The 19,083-nt window shown below is 37.1% G+C and overlaps 1 protein-coding gene across 1 annotated transcript in view; it reads right to left on the reverse strand.

Moving 5' to 3' along the window:
- Positions 1 to 19,083, reverse strand: part of LOC129263577 (MAM and LDL-receptor class A domain-containing protein 1-like) — a 20,423-nt gene continuing 1,340 nt past the window's right edge. Inside the window, exons 3-18 of the mRNA XM_064100620.1 lie at positions 18,796 to 19,022; positions 18,038 to 18,167; positions 17,150 to 17,281; positions 16,306 to 16,586; positions 15,178 to 15,268; positions 14,524 to 14,673; positions 13,352 to 13,480; positions 12,364 to 12,591; positions 10,894 to 11,037; positions 8,451 to 8,710; positions 7,974 to 8,058; positions 7,429 to 7,578; positions 5,574 to 5,725; positions 4,063 to 4,261; positions 2,868 to 3,008; positions 1 to 464 (exon numbers count right to left, since the gene is read on the reverse strand). Of these exons, the coding sequence (XP_063956690.1) occupies positions 112 to 464; positions 2,868 to 3,008; positions 4,063 to 4,261; positions 5,574 to 5,725; positions 7,429 to 7,578; positions 7,974 to 8,058; positions 8,451 to 8,710; positions 10,894 to 11,037; positions 12,364 to 12,591; positions 13,352 to 13,480; positions 14,524 to 14,673; positions 15,178 to 15,268; positions 16,306 to 16,586; positions 17,150 to 17,281; positions 18,038 to 18,167; positions 18,796 to 19,022 (2,852 nt within the window). The 3' untranslated portion in view covers positions 1 to 111. The remainder of the gene's footprint in view (positions 465 to 2,867; positions 3,009 to 4,062; positions 4,262 to 5,573; positions 5,726 to 7,428; positions 7,579 to 7,973; positions 8,059 to 8,450; positions 8,711 to 10,893; positions 11,038 to 12,363; positions 12,592 to 13,351; positions 13,481 to 14,523; positions 14,674 to 15,177; positions 15,269 to 16,305; positions 16,587 to 17,149; positions 17,282 to 18,037; positions 18,168 to 18,795; positions 19,023 to 19,083) is intronic.

A 19,083-nucleotide genomic window follows, 5' to 3' on the forward strand; every position in this document is an offset into this window, starting at 1 on the left:
CTACTTCAAATTTTGACAGAATAAGAGGAATAACTACTATTTCAAATACATGTAAGGTATTTATTTTATTTTATACCCTTTGAAAGTCAAATTGCTATTAATCTTGGCTATTTACAGAGAACCTCTCAGGCGACTTTGATGGTTTTGGGGTGGCAGGTCACACAGAATCTCGATAATAGATACTGTTGTACTGACCATGTCATCGTTGGGATCAAACACCTGGAATTTCCCTTGCAACCAAGTCATCTGATCAGGATTCTGTTGCCCTTGGAGACGCCATCGATAGGTTTCTTCCTTTGTGACGTCATCGATGACGATGAAATTAAGCTCACCGATATACGAACCAAACATGTGATACCAGAATGTAAAGCATGTAGATGTGACGTCATAATTGAAGGGCGGGGACAGTAGCCAGGCAGAATACCCAGGTTGTGCGGTATGGCTCTCGAAATACATGTAAAAGCCTGTTAAACAAGACAATCAGTTGATAAAGAGAATATTCATTATTTTGTCTATATACCATTTGACATTTGAATTGTATTTTCAGTAGGGGAGAGAGATTAGGTAAATTAATTACACACGTGTAAGGATGTTTTAAATGTAGTTATGCCTTTGTGTAATTGAGTGATTTCACAGACACACAGACCCCCCCCCCCCCCCTCTGACACACTTACACACACATGAAGACCTAAGGAACGATATACGAAATAGTAGTAGTAGTAATAGTAATAATAATAATAATGATAATAATAATAATATTGTTGATGTCTTATTGAGCGCATACACCGTTTGCAGACGCTCATGGCGCTAGTTGCATGGTCCTTTGGATATGAACATAGAAAATTACATAATACCATGAGTTAAATGTTAAAATTCATATCTGTTTCCGCTCCACGTATTTTGAAGTGTAAAATGCAGCATATAAAAGGAAAAAAAAATGTTAGAAACAATAATAATAACTAGCATTAATACGCTCTCCATAGTAAAACTATATCACAGCGTTTACAAACATATCAAACTATATAATTACAATTGATTGATTGATTGATTGATTGAATTTATTTTTTCTTCATTTCAAACAAATTGACAAAGTAAGTAGGAACAAAACACAATATGAATAAACAGAAATGAAAAAAAAAGGGAACTCACTGAAAAGCTTCGCTTGTTTATGTGAGTCCCCTGAAGTAAATAACTGATTAAAATTTATCAAATACAAATAGAAATTAACAATGTTCAATAAAATATTTGAAGACTACTAATGGGGTCAAGCTTCGTATGTTTATGCAATATACAATACAAATGTATGTACGAATGAGATAAAAAGAAAATGTCTCCTTAGAAGTTTTTAGAGATTTCTTAAAATGATCTGTAGTTTTCGATGACTTGATGAAAGAGGGGATGTTGTGCCATTCTTTAGATGCGGTAACCATGGTAACAGTAAAAGTGTGATCACCTCAGTCTGTACGGGTCTTTGGAGGGCTCACAGGCCTAATTCATTTCCCATAGACTCGTGTGTTAAAGTGGCACTTAAAAATAATTCATAAAAAACAAGGAGGAAATTCGAGGGTTTAATGTTTACTACCAGTGGATAGGATAAATGTCTGACATTCCATATCTGACCAGAAAAGGGTACCTCGACCGGCTCATTTTAAAAATAAATCAGCATTTATGAAGACTACACCTGCCGGGACCAAATTCATCACTTGAGAGAGTAAAATTACCCTAATTCTTCCGCCAGTAAAAATATAGTTCCATAGTGGTGATATATCTTTCCAATTTGGAAAAAGTAAGTTCAGTAGGTACCCTCCCTAGAATCAGTATTAGATTGTCAGTCATATTCATTCATTTTTGTCAATCAGCAATATCAAATTTAAAAATTGAGCAATGGGTTGGCTCGAATGAATATCTATGGCCTGCCAGTTGTGATTAGGCCCGTGCGACCTGGGGGGCGTTTCATCAATATTTTCGTCCGACAAGTTGTCAGATCTGACAACTTTCTTGGATTCTGATTGGTTGAGAAGCACTGTTACTATAGTAACTGTCGGATAAAACAGGACTTGTCGGATAAAACGTCCGACAAGTCCTTTCATGAAATGCTCCCCTGGAATAGCAAGCAGAAATGGGTCTTTGGATGAACGGAGGTTACGGCGGGATGGTCTATGAAAAGCAAGGTTGTCTTTGGTATATTTTGGCATCTGGTTATGTAGGGTTTTGAAGACAAACAGTAGTAACTTAAAGCGATGGTCCGGGCTGGAGACATTTATATCTCAATAAATAAAGTAATATTCACAAAGCAAAATGCTGAAAATTTGATCAAAATTGGATAACAAAGTTATTGAATTTTAAAGATTTGCATTATTCCGGCGAAACAGTTCTAGGTATGTCTTTATGAATATTCATTAGGTGGGCTGATGATGTCATATCCACACTTGTTCTTTAGTATTTTATTATATGAAATAAGGTTTATTTAAAATTCTTCTACCAAGAATTAAAACAATTCGATTGACAACTGATTAAGTACATTAGTTATTTATTGCCTCAACTTATTTCATCATAATGCAGACCAATCATTTACACATGTATGAAATAATGAAACATTTATTTCATGTAATAACATAAGAAAAAAGGAAATGGGGATGTGAAATCATCAGCGCACCTAATGAATATTCATGACGATGTGCTTATAACTGTTTTCACAAAATATTGTTAAACTTTAATATTCAATAACTTTGTTATTTGTTATCCGATTTTGATGAAATTTTCAGCATTTAGCTTTGTGAATTTTACTCTATTTATTTAGATAGAAATATTTTCAGCCTGGAACATTCCTTTAAAGACAATTCTCTATAAAGATGTTTGATACGCACCTTCTTCTGTCCCTGTTGTATGGTCAAAATTAGGTCCTGTTTGTGGTGTTGGTGTAATACCAGTATATCGGACCCAATCCGCTATATCACCATTTTGTGTATTCTCCCATAAGCACATACTGCCCTCAAAGTCACATGATACTAAAAATAACAAAATATACATGAATAGTTTAGCTCGAAATATACACAAAATCCACTGATACTAGTAAAAATAGGAGAAAAAGAATAAAAAAATACGGATGTATTTAGAGAATAAACTTTAGATCAAGTTTTACACAAAATACACTGATGCTGAAGAAATTAAGAACAAAAAATAAAACAAGAAATACACTTCTGTACCAAAAAACATTCATATTGTTATTATCATCATTGTCTGTTATAACTGATTTACATCATGATCACTTTTTACGTTTCTGTTACCATTATCAATATTGTTATACTCTTATTATAATCACTTTAACGATCACCACCAATATTATATTGATAAACTATTATCACGTTACACAAAGGGGGCGTCGCAAGAAACTTGCGTTCAGTTCCGAATTAAGTGCAAGTCCAAAACAAAAATCAAGCATAAATCAAATCTGCAGTTTTTTGGCGTTTAATTGCAACTAAACTGTAACGCCAAATTACGCTTGATTTGGGGGACGCGTGCTTGATATGCAGTTGAACGTTCCGCATTGCCCTAATAGGCAGTGACCGCTACGCAGAATGCTTTCGAGAATGCAGAGGGTATATTGTGAAAAGTGCCCTTCATGACAATGTAGAGGGTTGGTAAATCGAAACAGCATTTTGTTCCATGATTCCAGATAAACGGCGCATTTGCAATTTTTAGTCATGCAGCTCGTTCCGGAACATCGGACGAAACTGCTCTTCCGCTTCGCCAATTTTCGACAAAGACCTCCCAACTTTTAACTGTGATCTGACTTGCATTTTCAATGCATTTGCTGTGTGCTAAGATTGATTCTGTATCGTTGGGTGAAAACAGGCTAACATCAAATACAGTACAGGTTCTAATACCAATGCGCCCCCTCCCCCTACATGCGTCGATTATATTCTTTCTAATTTTTTCTCTCTCCCTTTTTCGGTGACGCCAATCGAAACTACGCCTGATTTTGGGGACGTACGGTTGCAATACAATCGAAGGTAAGTTTCTTGCAATGCCCTACTAGCGTAGTAAGAGTGTAATACTCACAGTCGTGTCCACATTGACCACTCCTAAAGTCCACGTCATCGATTGCAATGTCGCCTGTCTCCTTGGTATCCCCTACCGATGCTTCAAACACCACACGATACCTCTGTGTGGTCGCTACTTCTACTTGCTTTGAATGCCATCCCTTCCCGAGGTTGCCCGATATTGCAGCTATCTCCGTTTGGCTGCCATCAACGTCAAACTGTGTGATTAAGCCATCATAACATTTTATAAAGCGGTCAGTATGGAAGTATATTCATGGACTGGCTGGTCAATATATTCATCAAAGGTGGACAGGCTGGGAAAATACACTGATTTCGATCATATCACTTGACGCGCTATGGACCAATTGTGCTTGGCTATCTGTCTTGGCTATCTAATATTTTATAAAACGGTCAATATAAAATATTATATCCGTCATATCCTAGTCAATGGATTGGGGGAACTATATGTTAGCTAACAGAGCAAAAATATTCTATGAGACTGGTATTAATCACGAGTGCTATTGACCAGACCAGTCATCAAATGGTAGTGATCCACCTCACTATTACAAAAGAACTATTACACACCATTCTTCTCGGGAATTAGAATAATTGCCCACACTTATTACCTTTGATATATATTTATATATATATATATATATATATTTATATATATATATATATATATATATATATATATATATATATATATATATAGTACAGACGTTTTACAATATACTTTTAAAAGGATCTTGTGCATGTGAATCTTACTATAAATGTTGTCGATGTTGTGTATTACTTTTACAATAATAGTTCATTTCCAAAAACATTTTAAGCAGTATTAGATAGAAATATGTCGAAAGGATAAGATGATAAATAACCACAATATCTCAAAGTGTTATTTGTTCTGAATTCTCATTTTTATTTTATGGCATCCATTCAAGTTGATTTTCACGGTCATTTATTGAAATTGATATTTTATATATACACATTTTACATTCAAATCATCTTATCATTTTCACCTTTATGTTGTATGAAGCAACGTTTAAGAATAACATATTTTCCGCTTCAAGATAAACTGGAATAAACTTATACCACTTCTACTTCTACTTCAACTGCTTCTGTAAATGTGACGCATTTCAAATGACACTGTTCCTTTGCGTTTTCGAAGATAAAATAATAAAATAGTTTTTTTAACGCATTACACGTTAATATGCCTAGTTACAGTTTTAACATATTTTGCATGTATTGACAGGCTGATACAGCAATTTTTTCACCTTGAGTCTCCAAAAGATTTTTTTTCATTATCGTAGGTTGGACTATTATTTTATGTAATTGCGTGTAATGATATGCCGAATGCAACATCGTAAAGGAACATATAATTCAGGAAGGGATGCAGAGGGAGGGGGGGGGGGGGCAAATCCTGTTTACAAGCTGAGAATAGACAGAGGCTTACAACGTGCTGGATGAATAGCTCGATATCTGGCCTTGGAAAAGGGGGGTCTGTCAATGACTTTGATGTAGCAAACTTACAAGTATCCTTAGTGTATCTACTCCAGCACCGTTCATATAATAGTAGAACTTCCAGCAGGCGAAACCAGTAGGATCTGGATCTGCAGTCTTTGAATAGAATTGGGCTATATCCCCAGGTGATTGTGCAGATGAATCTATATACATGTACTTGCCTGTTAAGGTAAAGACATAATCCAGTTATGGTTATTATCGCTATTTCAGTTACAGAAATAATATTTTGGAATTATAAAATTTAAGAATATATACAATCGACCCCTATAATGCGCAACGTTTCTGAAACGATTTCATCCTAAAATTAGACTTGAGGGGGAGGGGCTGATTCAGCCCCCCCCCCCTCTCGAAATTTTTAGATATATCCGCTGCGCCAAATTTTTGACCGCGTCGCACGCTGACGTTTTACTTTCTCGCGCAAATTTTGAGACAATAATTGCGACCTCCGGGTGCGCGATTCCGAATTTAAGCAACATTTCGTATAAGTGTATGCATACTCAAAATTCCCCCCAAAACTTGAATTTGTGTACTTGCAAATCCAATGCAAATAGTAATTTTAGCCAAAATTCATAAATGTATCATTATATCGTGCTGCACTCAATCCAGGTGAGGTAAATGGGTAGTAATTCCTCAAGAAGCTGTGCGCATCGGAATTGGTATAGACTAGCTTTAGCAGTGGTAATAGAGGATGTATATTGCCAACTCGTCCACTCACCACATGGTCTACCTTCATTTAGTCTAATGCTATTCAACATTTCTATCAACATTTCATTTTTAACAACCATTTGGTCCAATCATCACTTCGTCTAATCACCAGTTATTCTATGACCATTTCGTCTCATAACCAGTTGGTCTAATATTCGTTTTATTTTCATTCATTTTGCCCAATTAACACGTAAGTCTAATTAGACCAAATGGTATATGGACTAAAAGGCCATTGGACCAACTGGTTATTAGAGGAAATTGTGAGTGGATGAATTTGCATTGGGCCAAATGAAGATAAACCCTGGAGCGGCTTGAGCACCTAACAGGGTGGATACGTGCGCTATACAAATCCTATATTATTATCATCTTTATTTATCCTTTTTACCTTTTACTGATTAAAGGTAATTAATTTAATCTTGTTTATGGTAAAAATAAAATCCTCGACAATTTCAATTGAAAAAAAAAACCAATAGAAAACAAAAGGTGAAAAAACAAAGAAATACATAAGAAATTTAGAAAACAATGATAAACATATAAAGAAAATAATTGTGGTATTGATTTTTTAAAATACGTTTGATCACAATCCTATAAAGAGCCTGTGAACAAAAACATAGCATTTTAGTGGCCTTATCAGGGAAGTGTTGGCCTTATTTAGTTAATTAGAGCAAAATTATAATAATACCTATACATTAGCATAATTAATAAGTAATGAGATTTTACGAAAGAATTTGATCTTACAATTCTGTAGATTATGCCATTGGCAATGTGGTAGTCAATTTTCGTCGCGATCACGTGATCGACGGCCAAGATCATTAGGGGACTGAGCCCCACCCTCCCAGTCTTCTTAGGCGTCGAAATAGTCCAGTATTTTTAGGGTTAAATGGATTTTCTATCTAGCATGAAAAGCTGTAATGCTCTAGAATGCCTATGGCTTGAAAAGTTCATAGAGTGAAGTTGGAATGGAAGGATGGGGGCGGGTGTGATCTATGTCAGTCAATTTGTCCTTCTGTCCTCGTTAGGTGCCGTACCACATGCTAAATAGTTTCAAAACTTTAAAAAATGTATCTATTTTTTTTGCTTCGAATTCTGATGAACCGGTACATATATTTTAGTTATTCAGTATTCTTGATTTGATCAAGTCGTTGATGACTTAACTTACCGTAATCTGTACCATAGGTGTGGTCTACTGTGGGACCAGTTCCAGGGGTCAACGTACTTCCAGATCCTTGCAACCAATCAAAATCGTCCTTGATAGTTTCTTGATGATATCCACATAGGTCATCGTGTTGAAAATCACACATATGGGTACCTAGTGTCAAAGGTCAAAACAAACGTTCCGTAGGAAGCAAATGTCTATGGTTATGAAATAAAGGGCTTTATCATTGATTGATTCTTTCATTTCCATGCAACAAAATGAACACATAATAGGCCTATATAATGAATTTACAATATTATGTCGAGGTAAAATAATAACAGCCATTGCATGGAAGGGAGCAGTCATTTATAAGCAAAATGGATTGAAAAAGACGCCCCTTAAAAAAGGCTACTCAATCACCGTTTTCAATAATATTTATAATTACATTCCGTGACCTATCAAAATCATATTCTTCTCCCTATCTATTATAATGAATAGCATGTGCATCAATATTGTTATTACATGCTAGTGGTGTCAGATAAAATAAAAAGAAAAATTAAAATCTTTACCTGTGCATTCCCCTTCAATCAAGTCAAGGTCATCGATAGCGATGTCTCCAAGGTAGGATATTCCTCTGATTGCTTCATAAACAATCTATTCAACAAACACACACAAAAAACCGGGAAGAGAAATAGATTTGATGAATTGATTTGAATTGAAGAATAATTGATCAGTTTATTTCAAGTAGTTGATTATTTCATTTCTCAATCTAAATTGTAAGCGAAATTTCACTTAACTAAATTTTTTAAATGTTTTTTTTCGTTTCAATGTTAAGCCGCCAATGGCTAGAAAATTTGTGTAATGTAATTTTTCTTTTATCCAGATTTCTGTGGGTAAGTTTTCAGGACGATACTCGCAGATGCTATCTACTTTTCAATGGCAGTGACCCCCTCTCCCTCACACCGTTAAAAACGGTCATGGCGCCGCAAACTTCTCTGGAAGCATAATACTTATTTTGACTGATTTCGGTAGGAGTGTAAATTTACCCTGAATTCTTCGACGTCAACCACGTCCACGTATCCTTCCATCCATTGATTGCCAATAGACCCAGACCGAGTCCACACTGGTAGGTCCAGGACCGTTGCATTCCTTTGAATGTAGACATTAAGCGTGTTGACGTGTTGACCGTACATGTGGAACCAGAAGTCAATGCAGTATTTGCCTGGTGGGGCGAACGCACCGAGGAGCCGTGCCTTGTCACCGGCTTTCCCAGTTGAGGTCTCCAAGTAAAGGTATTTACCGAAGACTGAAGAGGTGGAAAGCAATAATGGTTAATTAACACGTTCCACCCGAAGAACGAGATAACTCTTTCACCGGGTGCGTAATTTGAAGGATATTTTCTGACGAATTTTTGACACAGTTTTACTATGAAATTGGTCATGATATTTACATCAGTCTAATTTGAAGTATTTTACTTATCAATCAAGGTGGTCCCTTCTTCAAAAGATGTGATTTGTCCTTGGGAAATGTCGTAGATAGATATTATTCCTCTAGTAATCGTCTAGAAAGCCAGCCCTTAGTAACCGGCTTTCCACGTAAGAATAATAGCCAATCAAAACGCAGCTCGCGCTCGAACTCGGGAGTGTGTTGTCCTCATTTGCATGAATGGAATCTCATTTAAGCAGGATATATACCAAATCGTATATGTCAGTTTATTGCCTCTTAATCTAGGTGAGGGGAGGGGGGGGGGGTGGTTTGCAAAGAGTTAAGTGTGACTTATAGGGTGTTGCAAGAAACTTGCGATCAATTGCAAGTCAATTTCTGATCCCTAAACCAATCATAATGTCTCGAAATTAATTGCAAATTTGTGATTGATTGCCAATCTGCTCCTTGAAACAAGGAGTGTAGGCCTAGTCTGTTTTTTTTTACAGCCAATGTTAATCTATCAGTTGTAAAATTACAACAGAATATTTGCAATTGATTGCAAATATTTTCTTGCAACACCCCTTTAGATCCATGCTTGAATGCCGACGAGCACATATGTAACGCATGTTCTTATTGATTGATATCAGTATAGCGCGCATCATCTTTCACTCATCCCAAGTATTTAGTATTCCTACAGTTAATTTGAACCTCAAATATTGTACTTTTCTTTCCCAATTTCAGAAAAATTATTTATTTATTTATTTATTTCTGATATTTTGACAGGGTAGCCCATTCACCAATAAGTAGTGGTCTTCCATGGGGCCCTGAATAACAATAAACATATTTACAAAATGCATAACGTATGTACAGAATGTTACGGCATTAAAATTCACATTAGGATTTGAATGTAAAACGAAACATTAACAAACTTAGCAGCAAACAAAACGCAGACAGACACTCGTTTGACGTATAATCAAATATCAATAAATCAAATTAACTAAGAACAACATCTTGAAACTACTGATAATATACACCAAATCAGCAAGGTCATGCTAACACAAATACGCACAACAGTGGATGTTCCGCAAGTTATTTATAAATTACAAGTTCTTTTAAACATTCTCTTAAATGAAATGACAGAAGGAGCTCTTCTAATTGAATTATCAAGCTTATTCCATTCAAATATTGAAGAAACAATTGGACTACACTTATAACAATCAGTGCGAAACTTGGGCACGCGTAAATATCCACTGTCTCTCTGTCTGGTATGATGTTCATGTACATCATTTGGATTGGTTAAGTTTACCTGAAGGTAAGAAGGTGCTAAATTATGAACACATTTATATATCATCAAAACGCGACTGAGTTCAAATCGTTTGTCTAGTGTCATCCATTTAAGACTTGCGAACAAATCAGCCGACGGTGTGTCGTATGTCTTGTTCAATATTATTCTTGCAGCCCTCTTCTGAATTTTTTGCAGCTTAATTGTATGGGATTGAAATCTATTCGACCATACAGCAGAACAGTAATCAAATCTTGGCAACACTAAACTGTTATAATGCGAGATGTTCCAAATTAAATCGTGGACCAGTCGTAAGGTTTGTGGTCGCGAGAAATATTGTCTGTAGCACTATATGCATATATAACTATAGTGGAGCGTTGTGGCCCAGTCGATTAGTCTTCGGACTTTGAAACAGAGGGTCGTGGGTTCGAATCCCAGCCATGGCGTAATTTCCTTCGGCAAGAAACTGATCCACAATGTGCTGCACTCAACCCAGGTGAGGTAAATGGGTACCGGTAGGAAGTAATTCCTTAAAAAGCTGTGTGCGCTATGAACGCCTAGCTTAGCTGGGTAATATAGGAGCGCCTTGAGCACCTAACAAGGTGGATATGTGCGCAATATAAATACCCTATATTATTATTATTATTATAAATGTTGCATTGTGTAATTCTATCATCATAATAATACAAATAACAACCTGAATAATGGTTCGTTATCATAATCACTTTTATCAATGCATTTTCTTAGATCTAAAAAAAAAATGGTTCGAAAAAACACCCTACCATCGCCGATGGTGTGGTCGTGATCTGGGCCCGTGTCGAAAGATGATGTACGACCGAACTTGCTAGTCCACTCCTGTTCGTCATCAGCAGCTTGGGTATATCCACATAGACCGTCCTGGAACGTACAGTGCCATTGGTTGAATTCTATAAGGGAAAAGTTATCGAATCGCAGAATTTCACTGGTTACCGGTCAACAAAAAATCATAAAAAATAGAATTACATACAATATTGAATTGTTTTGTTTTCTTTACGCGTCAAGAAAAAACCTGACACCAAATACAATTGTGTATTTCGTTTTTTTTTTCTCCAGTCCATCAACCGCACTATGCTTTACGTTTATACAAGGGAACATAACATACCATTTTCTTTTAGAATGAACTCCAAAAAGGACATCATTAAGGTTCACTGGTCCATGTATCTGCACAGCAAAAACTGCGGTGTTAACCGGTGTACATAGAGGACCACACCGGTGATTTTACACCGGTATTAAATTGACAGTGTTAGTTTAGCACCTATAGGTGTTATTGCAACACCTTTGGTTGTTACATGTACACTCTTTGGTGTTATATTCAATCTCTAGGGTGTAATTTTAACACCAGAGGGTGTGGTCCTCTATTAACACCCACTGGTGTCAGTTTTAACACCAGTTTTTACAGTGTGGAATATCCCTTTATCATGTTCATGTCCTTCAGTACAAGTATTCACAAACAAGCTAAAAATTCACTTATTTCATTTTTTTTTCAATTCAATTTATTTAACCAAAGCATTAAAAATATAATAACATGATACACATACATAAAATACAATATTTACAATGGTACAATATATAAAATGATGCTTGGCAGGAAGCAGCCAGAAAGGAAAATACCCTTATAACGGCCGACCTTACAATATATCAAGACATGTTGTATAAGTACCTAAGACAATATAATACAATAGAAATACAAAACAAATGGGGGGGGGGGGGCAAGAAGTTAAATGAAACAAATTAAAGAAAATTAACTCACAGCACATGAATATTGGCAAGAATAATTTCTCTTGATCTTTTCTTAAATACATTAAACGATTGTACCTCCTTAAGTGTAGATGGCAGAGAAATCTAAATGACTGGTCCTTGATAAATGACATATTTTTTTAGAAAAAAGATGTACGTATGAGAGGAGGATGAAAGATTTAAGAAGTATTTAGGTGGGAATCATTTGTCTGCAGTCTGCAAGAAAAATCCAATGAAGAACATGTGCAACATATTTTATCATCGCAGCATTTAATAAAATGACTTTAAAGGCAATGTGATGGATGGTTCTCCATCTCTTAAAACTCCTTGCTCTTATGGTGCACCTGAAAGAAATGGAGAATGTAGCAATTTTCTGCCTACTAAAAGATGCTAAAGGTGATCCTAGCATTTTTTTTTTGTTTTTTTAGGATGGAAAATTGCATTTTTTTTCCTATAGTAAACGAGCTTGGCCTTACCTGAGCATTTTGTTGTTGTAAGACTCGTATCATCGATAGCCACATCAATGTAGCCTCCCTCAGTAAACACGACCTGGAAGTAAATCTGGAATTCCACATCCGAGGTAAGGTCAAACTGATATTCCAGCCACATGTCACCTTGATTGCCACTGACGACAAACACTTCCTGTGGGTCATAGGTCGTAGGAGGGTCGAACTGTTGATAGTATACCGTTAGGTTAACTTCCCCTGTAGATTCAAAGAAAATGACAACTGTTCATACCTTTATCGACGCATACAACCTTTCATCACGGATGCACAATGGATATATATTTTGTAAATGATTAGTTGAAATAACCAATATGTATGTAAGAGAGAGAGAGAGAGAAAAGATGGGATAGTCTAGAGGTCAAATTTACAGTGATCAGAGACAGCACGAGCAGCATGTATGCTATTATACGCTTATTATTGAATTTCCTTTAATAGCTAATCGCTAATTTTGAAACAGCAATTCCGATTGTTCCTATTCAGTCTACTAAGCAAAATGGGCATGCATTGATGATATTGATAGGCCATTTCATTTAACGACTAATCGCTAATCTGTATGTAACCGGGCCCTTGTGTCGCTTGCACATGCAACCAAGACTGAAAAAAAAACTTGAAATACAATAGACTATACAGAGAGCAGCGGAGGTCACGCTCTCCAATGCATCGCTCGAAAAAGCAGTGTTTCATATATTCACGTATAACATATAGAGTTTCCCTCACTTGTCATCATTGGAACATGTCATGGGAGAGTCAAAAGAAACTCCATCCGGTGCACCTTCGCCCATCAAGTCGGGTATTGTTTCATACTACCATTACGATGATTCGTAGTTGACGCCATACATCTGATGACACATATCTAAAGTCTTAAGACTTAGGGGTCGTTGGAAGAAAGTATTGCAATGAATGGGGGTGGGGGCATACCCCTGTTTAAACATCTTACTATTTGAAATTAGTATCCTACCTTTTCCCTTCATATGGTACCAGAATGCAAAGCAATCGCCCTCAGCGGATGAAGGGTCGAAGACTTCACTAAATAGTGTAGCAGTGTCGCCATCTTCAGTGTCCGTGGCGTCAACATGTACGTAATAACCTGTTGAGAACACAAGAACACAGCAATGTGAACGCATCTTGGCAATGTAGAAATGTGAATCGTAGTGTTATATCTAAATCAAGTTAAATTAATTCATCCAAACACAATTAAAAAAATCTATATTTTGCTCCTAATTTAACCCTAACTTATCTGGGGGCCTTTTCAGCCCCTCTCGACATTTGTTCGCAATATATTCGTTGCGTGATATATTTTCACCGTGCTACTCACTGGTTTTTAAGTTTTGCGTAACTTTTGAGACCAGATTTGTGATGCCCAGGTACGCGGTTAGGAAATTACCCAACATTATGTAAATGCACCTCAGACCAAAATTGCTCATAGACGTATATATCATGTATAAAGTTAATACAAAGCCTGTTAATCTAAAATTCATATAAGAGTGATTATTCTCAATGAAAAACAGCAAAATACATAATAAATTGATTTTTGTAGCTAATTTTTTTTCATCTGTAGTTGATGGGAATGCCACAAAGAATATTTTCACCAAAAGTAGCTTTCTAGGAGCTTTATTTGGTGAATTCGACCAAAAAGTATGATTTCATGAATAGATCAGCATAATTAATTCATACTTTTTTAGATATATGATGTTTTTTGCAATTTACCTATGCAATGGCGTAGATTATCTACCCAATTGTTGATATGGCGCCTTGCTTTTTTCGCTTAAATGGCATTTTGAATTGCATTTACATTTTGTTCTTCATTTAAAAGTCGTTTTGCTCTGCTTTTGACGGCCGTTTTACACCTCGATTCAGGGATATTTCGATACTTGATAACCATTTCTACAATGATTTTTCTATTCCTTTAAGAAGCAGTTTGTTATTCAACTAAATGGCGCTTTGCTACTTGTTTAAAAGACATTTTACTACTCTCGGACGATACGTTTTGTAACCCTCGTCATTTTTTGCCTAGCTACTCGTATGAAGGGCGTCTTTCTACACATTTAAACCGCGTTTTGCTACTCCTTTTAAGGGTCTTTTTGCTACTTTTAGGGCAATGTTCTACATAGATTTGAATGGAAAAAGTACCTTCGGCTGTTCCTTTAGTGTGGTCATTAGCTGGTCCGGTGTTGCCACTGACTGTTCTACCTGACTCCCGTATCCAAGGCCGCTCATCGTGATCACCATCATCACCAGTAGTTTGCCACGAACATATGTCCCGATCAAAGCTACAGTGACCTATGAAGTGTGATACCATGTTAAAGATAAAATTCGTTGGAATCATGAAAATCAACTATCATGAGCTATCGTTTCATTTCCACTGTGTTTCGGAAAAATATCATGAAAAGAAGATCCACTGCAAAGGAATGCTCTTTAAAAACTAATCACACGAACCATACCAAAACCAACAAAGAGTCATCGGGATGTTTCTATTAAAATAATTTTATCCTCAAAAAGTAGAAATTATTAGCTTATTTCAAAGAGTACATCTTCATCATTCTGTCAAAATTGGAAGTGTAATATAATAGACGAGATACATTTGTACGTGAGTTTTATTTACAACATGGACTGCTTCGAAACCATTTTAAGGATAAGAATGTGCTTTATCAAGCTCAATAAAAATTCACACATAGGGTCCCGAACGAATTTTACAAGAAATCTAAATTATAAAAAAATGAAATTTGCAGACGTTGATTCATTTTACTAATGCATCAACATGGCAATTCTTTTAGGTTCATTTACCTGGTTGATCACATGCCCCGGAAGTAAACCCAACATCGTCTATGGTAATGCCTCCCTTCGTCGCAGTTCCAACTATACCTTCTATGATGACCTGGCGATAACATTGGGGGAAAATCACATCGTCAATTTTTGGTTTTAGCTTTTGCCCCGGGTAATCGTTAACTCATTGAAAACTTTAAAACGCATACGGAAGGGCCCCATTGTGGACGGCAAGGGCGGAAATCTCTCACCAAAGGTGGGTGGGGGGGGGGGGTATCACCAAAAAAGTAAGGTAATCTCGTCCAAAATACATGTTTTATTTCGATTTTGAATGATGTATTTCTTTCCATCATAAAATACCAAAAATTGTAGGGGGACATTTGATATTGTGTCCCCCTTCCTTTTTTGTGTAGGGAGGACGTGTCCTCCTGTCCCTCCTGGGATTTCCGCCCATGGTGGACGCTAAAAATCTTGGTGAACTCAAGGAATGACTTGTAAGGTTTGCAAAGTACATGGAAGGTTAATTCATCACGAAATATTAAATGATGTAAAATGGAGCACTGAAAGAAGGCCATGTTCATGTGCTTAAAATGTCTACCCTGTTTACAGTATTTGGATGCTCGAAACGGCATCTAGACCCAAGCCATCGAATGTTTCTGGCTAGAGGAAATTGATGCCATTGTAATCACGATTAAGTCTTTGATTTTGGAAGGAACGAAGTGTTACCACTGTGGTCACAGTCTTTAACGTTCAATTTCCACAGTGTGAAGATCATATGACGCTGTGAATGTTCACTAGTGTTTTCACCGAGTGGACTTTGTCTTTGTGAAAAGGTGTTTCACACAACTCAGACGTTTAAATGTAACAGTTTGAGAATCAAATAACACTGTGGACACACCGACAGTGGGAGTGTTCACAGGGTGATCACAATATGAATTATGTTAAATTGTGATCCACATTGTGAAATACTATACCATTTAACACTCTGTAGATGATTCCATATTGTGTTCCACACTAAACACCTTTGAACAAACTCAGGTACACTGTGGTACACACTGTAAGGTACGTTATAGAACACTCTGCGGACACTCCCTGTGGCACACTATGTACTACACTCCTTGACACTTTGGTCTTTCCAGTATGACTCACCTGATAAGGAAACTTGGAGACGACCGTTGCAGCACCAAACCACCATTGATCCCCACGGTTACCACTGACGGTCCAAAGTGGATCAGTGATCACCGTTGTACCATTATCTACCCATGTGGCCATGATGTTCAAGGATCCGACGTTCGTCTTATTTAAGTGATACCAGAAACCAAGACATTCTGCCTGACCATCGGCAGGCGGGTTTCGCTCTAAGCTGAGTAGACGGGCTTGATCGCCAGGTTCGGTTTGTGCATCGTGGAAGTCGATGTAAGCATAGTTTCCTATAAGGAGACGGAGCATCGATGCAAAAATATCTGAGCAATTACAACAATTATTGACCTCTCCGTTTTCAAGTTCATATTAAATCTCAGTAATTTTCATGGCATGATCAGTCGGTGAAGTTAAGATTGAAAGGATAAAATACAACAAAATTTACAATTTCATGGAATTATCCATTAGTAGGTTTATATTCCTCACGAAGTAAGGTAATTTGGAAAATTTGATATTTGACCTTAATATTGTTTTACTACCGTATCGTCTCTAGCGATTCGCAATTTAGTGGAGTTCGGCGTATATCAAAACAATGAATGACTGTAATGAAATGGTTCCAGGTTCGTAAAAAAAAATAAGTAGTTCAAATGAAACTATCAAACCAATATTCAAAGTTGTTGTGCTTCACAAGCTGCATTGTGAATGCAAAGATTCTACCATGAAAATGCTGTTACAACGCATGTATTTTTAGCAGGAGTAAATTTAGGAATTGTAAGCGGAATTTATCCTATTTGTAAGACAAGACATAAATGAGGAACGAAGAGTGTTTGTTGATGTAGCATCGAATCTTTACCTCCTACAGCTCCTGTGGTATGGTCTTTGATAGGTTGGTCATTACTGTCACTTCCTGAACCTATCAACCAATCAATGTCGTCATCAATCGCTTGCTCCCAATCACAGAAGTCGACGGAAAAATCACAAATGTCTGTCAAGAAAAGAGTGAGAATGTTATCTCATTATGCAACGATATCTCAGTACCCCTAATTCGTAAACACTTCTACTACTAATAGTGTGGACTTCAGTGGCGTACCTAGGATTTTCCGCCAACAAATTTGACAAGCAAAAAAAAAAAAAAAAAAAGGTCTTCAGGGGGGCAATAAAGAATAAAGGTCTTCAAGCTCGTCAGGGGGGCAAAAAAGGTATTTCAAGCTCGTCAGGGGGGGGGGGGGGGGGCAGGGATACGTCCTTTGCATGGGTTGTGGCTCGTCAGGGGGGCAGACTGCCCCCTGCCCCCCGTAGGTACGCTAGTGGTGGACTTGTAATATCAACGTCGACCAGTCGCCCTGCTAGCTCTACCTCAGATCCAAGCAAACAATGTGTCTATTATACATGTAGATGGAAGTGTCAGAAATCAAGGCACATATGGATATAGATGTATGCATCCTCGGGTGCACTATCATGGCTAGCACTTCTAAAAAACTTTCATTAAAAAAAAAAATATTTTCTGTGCTTGCATTAGGGCCTTCTTTTTTTATAAAAAAAAAAGAGAGTAATGTGTTGTGTTTTGGGATGGACTATGGAATAATGTGATAGCGGGAAAATGTCTGACATAGGCAGGTAAATGCACTTTCAGTGAAATGAATGCCCTCTTTTTTGGAAAATCCTGAGTCCGCCCCTGGATAGGACTATAGCATACATAAGTCTACATTCTTAGATAAAAGAAACACATCGAGAGGCGTACCTGAGCGTCCGGAACAGTTACCCGGGTAAACGCTGATATCATCAACAGCTATGTCGCTCAACCCTGTTGCTCCTACGCTTGCGTTGAAAAGGATCGTGTAGTATAAACCATCGAATATATCAAAGTTAACCTATAGGATAACAGGGAAACCAAGAAATGAAAGTCATTTAAGATATAATTGAATCTATCGGAACAGCTTTGAATGAATGAGGAAGGGAAGAGAAAAGAAAACATTACATCAAGTTCATCAAATGTTGAAGCTCAATCAATTACCGACTTCAGGGCGGGGTTTCATCAACATTTTTGTCCGACAAGTTGCCAAATCTGACAACTTTCCTTCATTTTGATTGGCTGAGAAGCGCTGTTACTATGGTAACTGTCGGATAAAATGTCCAATTCCCTTCATGAAACGTTTCCCTGATGTCACGAGATATACACACTAGTGGCGGACCGTGACCCGGAGGAGACAAAGCATTGGGGGGGGGGGGGGGGCAAAGCATTGTTCACAAACAATACAGTGCCCCTCCAATGCTTTGTCTCCTCCGGGTCACGGTCCGCTACTGATACACACGAAAAGCATGTTGACAGACTCTTATTTATGCATAAAAATATAAAGTACACAATTAAATTCCAAATTTCCTGTACTGAGATGACCTTTAATGTTCAAATATTTCAGGATCAATTCGTACATGTATAATGCAGCAAAATGAACATGGCTGTTTACACGGAATAAAACGAACAGTGATTAATAGACTTACAAGCGATTGTCTCCAGGCACTTCCCTGCGTACCATTATATGACCTTAATGTTGTGCCGATTGTATCCTTGTCTTGGAGTGCCTGGATATCAAGTCTACCAAGGTTGGTTCCATACATGTAATAATAAAACTCGAGACATTGTGTGGACCCAGATTGAAAATCAGAAGATTTAAGGATGGCAATGTCCCCTGTTGCACGCCCGGATGTTTCAATATATGCGTAGATCCCTGAAAAAAAGATTGAAAAGGCAGGAATCAATAGTCAACGAGTGCCTCCAAGTCTTGATGA

This window comes from Lytechinus pictus, chromosome 6 (genome assembly GCF_037042905.1).
Source record: "Lytechinus pictus isolate F3 Inbred chromosome 6, Lp3.0, whole genome shotgun sequence".
NCBI lineage: Eukaryota > Metazoa > Echinodermata > Echinoidea > Temnopleuroida > Toxopneustidae > Lytechinus > Lytechinus pictus.